Source organism: Cyprinodon tularosa, unplaced genomic scaffold (genome assembly GCF_016077235.1).
Source record: "Cyprinodon tularosa strain WSP-4 unplaced genomic scaffold, ASM1607723v1 ctg1973, whole genome shotgun sequence".
Lineage (NCBI taxonomy): Eukaryota > Metazoa > Chordata > Actinopteri > Cyprinodontiformes > Cyprinodontidae > Cyprinodon > Cyprinodon tularosa.
In genome coordinates, this window is record NW_024038723.1 from 3,758 (window position 1) to 10,176 (window position 6,419).

General features: G+C 37.3%; 1 protein-coding gene across 1 annotated transcript; it reads right to left on the bottom strand.

Moving 5' to 3' along the window:
* Nucleotides 1-512: 512 nt before the first annotated feature.
* On the bottom strand, nt 513-5,984 carry LOC119782800. The gene has a single exon (XM_038283957.1). The coding sequence runs from the start codon at nt 5,895-5,897 to the stop codon at nt 513-515; it is 5,385 nt and encodes a 1,794-aa protein (XP_038139885.1). The 5' UTR covers nt 5,898-5,984.
* Between the last annotated feature and the right edge of the window lie 435 nt (nt 5,985-6,419).

Genomic DNA, 6,419 nt, shown 5'->3' on the forward strand with positions numbered 1-6,419 from the left:
CTTTCTCCATTTTTAGAAGTTCATGACAGTATGTAATTGAAAGTAGAAATCACTATGAAAACTCCTCAAATTTAACTATGAAGGATCTTTATTAAATTATGTACTCAGAAAATTTTGCTACTCTTGTCACACAAGTGCAGGACATAGCAGGGAGTCGAACCCTATCCCACAAGGGAGCACCACTGCCAATGTCTTTTGCTTTTTGTGTTACATGACAAGGTGAAGCAAAAACTTGCATTAAGAACAGTATGAAAAATGTATAAATTGTATGTTCATCAAAGAGAACAAAGTATGTCCTAACCCATAATTGTTTTTATTTATCTCTGAATATGAGTAACTACATATTTCAGTAATTACTGTTCTTAATGCAAGAAAAAAAAACCTTTTAATGCCAGTGATGAAGTTTTTTTACCACTAAAAATATGTTCATTTGTACTTAGTTTGTTTGCTGTAACAACATGAGAAGTTTTAGAAAAGTTTTCACATGGAGATTTGCAACTAAAGTTGCATTTTCATTTAAAAGTATTAAAACCACACATTATGCCCTCATGATCACTAAAATATGTTGCGATAGTCAATGCATCCATTTCGTATGCTGTTGATTTTAAGTATACATGATCAATCAGAGTTCCCCTCTCTGTAGTTGGTCCTATGACTTTCTGTACAAAACCCCTGTCGGTCATAAAGTTGCAGATGGTTGAGGTCTTTAAAATATCATCATTGAAATCTCCCATCAGTGCTATTGTGTCACTTAGTGGCTCAAGCCATTCAAGCAACTTTCCCAGATTTGCTTTAAATATGGAATGAGGATACAGTGGTGGACGATATATAACCACCAGTATGATATTGAAATCATACAATCTTATCACTCCACATTCCAGATCAACACTTGGTGGTTTCAAGATTTCATGTGACAAACCTTTTGCAGTATAGATGCCAACACCACCACGTTGCTGGTCTTTAAATGCCAACAATGCCTTTTCTCTGCCAGAATATGCTACACCTCTTGGACAGCTATTAAAAGTATAACCATCAATAATTACTGTATCTGTTGTGGAAACAGACAGCCATGTTTCTGTTACTGCAATGCAAGTAGGTTTTAAATGTTTTGTACAAAATGCTAAATCTTCCACATGCCGATTCAGACTTTGCACATTCATCAGAAACACAGTACAACAAGATTTTTTAAATGTCTCAAACTGTGTAGATCCACTTAAAACAGGTGTCATATTTTCAACAGCAAGTTGAACATCATCTTTACAGTAAATCTTTTTCTCTTTGAAGTCCTGAATGATCAATCCAGAAATGGTTTTTACACGACTTAAAGCTACATAAGCCTGACCAGCTGCAAATATTTTATCGAGACACACAACAGCTTTGTCAACGGTTACACCTTGCACTTTATGTACAGTGACAGCCCATGCCAATTTCAGAGGAAACTGCCGTCGCATTCCACCTTTACTTGTTGCCCTGTCTTCCTCTGGTTCAATAGGTGTTGAATCAACCAGATCTTGTGACAAACACCGCAAGCTCTTCCTCCTCATAACACCAACACGATGGTCATCAAATTGTACATAGACTTTTTTAGGAAAGTCTTTGGTTTCTGCTGGAATTATCTCGGTTACAGTACCACAAACACCATTAACCAGACCATCACTAACATCAATATTTTTACACAACATAACACGTGCTCCTTTACCCAACAACAATACTTCAGATAAAGATGTATAGGGAGCTTTGGCATGACTTCCCTCCAACAACTTCAGTTTGCCACTTTTTTTATCATTGACATAATCTTGTGCTCCAATTCTTACATATTCAGGGCAACACTTAAATAGCTGATTAGTATTATGCTCATTTACCTGTTGATTTGTTGCAAAGATATGTAAGGCTGAGCTTTCTTCTCCTGTTTCACAGCGTTTTAGAATCTCAATATCGCCAGGTAACATAGGTGACTTTTTGGAGCGAGTCCTCAATCTGTTTAACAGCTGGGAAAACACAATGTCTTTTTGCCTAACAATCTCTTTTAGCTCAACAACCTTGAACAAATCTGACCATAAAGAGCTACTAACACCATCAGAATACAGTGGTGTACCTTTCACAGGAGGTAATTGAAAAAAATCTCCAACAGCAATAATACTAAGGTTTCCAAATGGTGAGAAATCTCCAGTTTGTTTAATTTGTCGCAGTCTACCATGAATATATGACAAAAGATTGTGATCAACCATTGATATTTCATCTATAATTAGAAGCTGTAGATCGCAATATTTGGCACGGAATGAATTTAGTTTCTCCTCACCCAATGGAATGTAGGGTAATCGTAGATCCATTCCAATAGAAAATGTGGAGTGAATTGTGGCTGCTTCCAAGTTATAAGCAGCTATACCAGTGGGAGCAGTCAGTAGAACACAAATATTATCAGGATTTCTAGACAGTGGTGATAAGATTCTGTTTGATTCATACTGTATAGCTTTTATTAAATGACTTTTCCCAGTACCAGCGCCACCTGTAATGAACATATGCATTGATTTGGGGTTTTTTCCATTGACCTTGTCCAGACACCACTGTCTGATTTCATAAAAGATGGAGAACTGTCTTTCATTCAGAGACCTTATCAATGTCAGACCTTCAATTCTACTCAATGTGTTTTTCTTCTCTAATGTTGCAACATCTTTGGAACTCAAATCAGGAATATGTTCTTCTTCATCATCAAGACTTTCTCGCATTTTTTTGTGCTCCTCTGCACACTCCAAGCGTTCCACTTCAAGCTCAGGACACAACTCACTCCATGCATCTTCCAGCAGGTCATCACCAACCACATTTTCTGCAATATCTAAGCTTTCTGATTCCATCTCAAAGTGGCTTCTATTTAGATCGACAACAGACTTTACTGAATGTCTTTTCCCATCAGCCAATCGAACTATTCCAGTTTTATAAAAGTCCTCAAAAGTTTCCCAGTTTGTTGGTTTAAGGTCACAATCGTGGCGATATGGCAAAAACAACTGCAAAACAGTTTGATGAAATTTCTCTGAGTTTTTAGTTTCAGAGAATCGTGCATAACGAACAACAGCAGGTTGTGTTCGAGTTCTTTTACTCACAAAACCTAATCCATTACTCAGTTTGACAGCATTTTTACTCTTTTCATTTTTACTGAGAACACGATATTCTGAAGCAAAGGTGGCCAGGCACATGTCATTCCAAGTAGGGTCATTGGGTCTGTTTTTGTAACGGTCATTTAGACCAGTCATCCACATGTCATCTGTAGTAAGATTGTCTGAGGATGCTCTCTGTTTCAAAACAGAAAGGGGTAAACTCATTTTAACAATGTTTTCACCAGTAGGGATGAAAACAACCTTTCTAGAACATTCCTTTAAATGCATATTTGTCAATCTATATACCGCTTCCTGAGCACAAACATCCCTGTTATGCAGATAAACACGACCAAGAATCTTTAAAGCCTCCTTTGCACTGACATTGCCCTCCTTTGATTCTTTTTGGGTATTTCCAAGCATAAGGCCCATTTCTTTTTCACCCTTTGACATGTATGTTATTATGTAGACAGAACATGCATAAGCATCAACAACGTATTGGATGTCAATATTAGCATTCCAAGCTTTCAGTAGTGGCTTGCTATACTGATTAATCCAGATTTCATTCATCCCCCTTTTCAGTACAACAACTGTTTTTCGACTACAGCGTTTGTATGCCATTTCAAATAATCTTTGATTAATACCCAAACCTTCAAACATGTCTTCCACTGTACTATATGTACTGTTCTCATCTAACAAAGCATTCTTCACTTTTGTTAGTATAGTGTTTGCCATATCACTTTCCATCAACTCATCTGCCTTTTTTGCTGAACAGACACACTTTAATGTTGTGTCTGTTTCATCCAAGTTACACTGACATTTTTTTACTGTATCCTGATATTTCTCCCCACGACAAATAAAAGTTCTGCTAGATGGAGGTCGTGGAAAATTAAAACGACAGACAGTTTTGTTTTTTTTACAAGTTTTTGAATGCCGTTTTGAATGTTGCTGCACAGATGAAACAATCTCATACAACGAGTCATCTTCTGGTGGAAGTTGACATGTGACATACTTGTCTATAAACGCAATTACCTCTTCATCAGTATCACGATCCAAAACAGGGGCTCCCTCTACCCAAAACAGACAATGGCAATGTGGACTGCCACGCTGTTGAAACTCAACACGATAATAGTAATCCACAATCTTACCAATGGGATTTGCACGAGACATGAGAACTTCTTTCAGGAAAACATGAAAGCGGAAATCAAACATTCTGGCAGCAGTGACAGGGTTCCGACGCAACAGCTCACACTTATCTTCATATTGTAACTCCTCCAAAGTCTGTGTTCGTCCTTCCTGTCTCAAAATGGTGTACAGGAGATTAGTCCATCTCATATCAGCTGATGAAAATGATGTAAACCAAGTTGGTTTCCCAAGTTGTCTCACACAAGCCAAGATGTCACGTTGCGCAGACTGCCAAAAAGCTGGTGTACCCCGAATAGGTTTCAGAAAACGATAGCCGTCATCAAACTCCAAGAGCTTCTTTATGGAATCTTCATCCTTTAGCAGGTCAGCCAAATTTTGAGAAGTAAACCTTTTTCCTTTTCGTAAAGCTATTGATGCGCTTGATATTACCTTTTCCACTTCCAACATATACTGTGCATAAAAGATGTACTCCACATTATGAGCAAATCGCCCGTCTACATGTAAAAGCTTATTATTAAAGTAGCGAAACAATGTTAAAGGATATTTTCTGCTTTGATGGTATGTATTAGATCCTGAAGGAAACAACACAGGAAAACATTTTGCTTCATTTGAACAATCTGAAAGCAGCTTGACAGGATTATTACCTTCAGCTGGGGCTAAATTTAATACATTATCAAAGTATTGATCCAATGCTTCCTGGCCAATATCTACTGGCATAAGACAAGTGTCTTGAAACATACAATGTTGTTGTCTGTCATGCAATAGCTCATCCTCCACACCATCTTCCTTTTCAATCACAGCTTCTTTTTGGCAAACAGTTTCATCATTAACAGGCTCAATTTCCTCACGAGAAAACTCATTTATCCAAGCTTCATTGAACTGTACATCTTTATAATACAGGTTGTTATGTTTGAGATAATGTAGAGCTTCTTGAACATGCATGGTATCAACAAACTGATAATCATAATGGCCTTTGAATGTCAGTTTACGTTTCAATTTAACAGGTAGTAAAGAACCTTCCATATTGCTTCGTGGTAACAAACTGCATGTTTGAGAAATATTAGCTGGAACACACGTAATTGGTCCATGGCAACCATTTTGTCCACCTTTAGGCAAGGCCAAAAGCTTCATAAACGGTATATGTAAAGCTATTAAGTGTTGTTCTAAAGTATTCAAACATGCCAATTGAGGTGGAATGGGATCAAGAGTCAACTTATTAATTGAACTCTCTGGAGGCACTTCACCTTTACTTATTTTTTTATGACAGGTGTGACAAATATATAGTTTATTTTTAGATGTTTGTAGGAAGACACAAGGTGTTCTACATGTATTAGAACAGATGTGCACATAATCTTCCTTTATACATTGCTCTGCAATCATAGACATTTGTTTGGTTTTCTTGTAAGTGTCTCTTTTACAATTCAGAACCTGATGCTTAAACAGCAACCGGAAACAAACACAACACACAAAATCAGGTCCTTCTTTAACCTTTTCCAAAAAATTTGCTATAACAAAATCTATATTTTGATAATCAACTTTAATCTGATCCCTCTTCATCTGAACATGTTGTATTAGCTGCGTCTTATATTCAGTATTTTGATATTTGGTTTTATTATGGGCTTTTACGTTTAGTCTATGATTTTCACTCTGTCTGTAAGTCATAACACTCCTTGCTTTCAATGTTTCCCTATGTTCAGCACACTCCTTGTATAGTGATACACTCCTTGCTTTCAGTTTTTCCCTATGTTCAGGACACTCCTTGTATAGCGATACACTCCTTGCTTTCAGTTTTTCCCTATGTTCAGGACACTCCTTGTATAGTGATACACTCCTAGCTTTCAGTTTTTCCCTATGTTCAGGACACTCCTTGTATAGTGATACACTCCTTGCTTTCAGTTTTTCCCTATGTTCAGGACACTCCTTGTATAGTGATACACTCCTTGCTTTCAGTTTTTCCCTATGTTCAGGACACTCCTTGTATAGTGATACACTCCTTGCTTTCAGTTTTTCCCTATGTTCAGGACACTCCTTGTATAGTGATACACTCCTTGCTTTCAGTTTTTCCCTATGTTCAGGACAGTTCTTGTAAAGTGGTCTACTCCTTGCTTTCAGTTTTTCCCTGTGTTCAGGGTTGTCTCTATAGGTAGTTATACTCCTACGTTTGACTTTTTCCCTGTAAGAAAG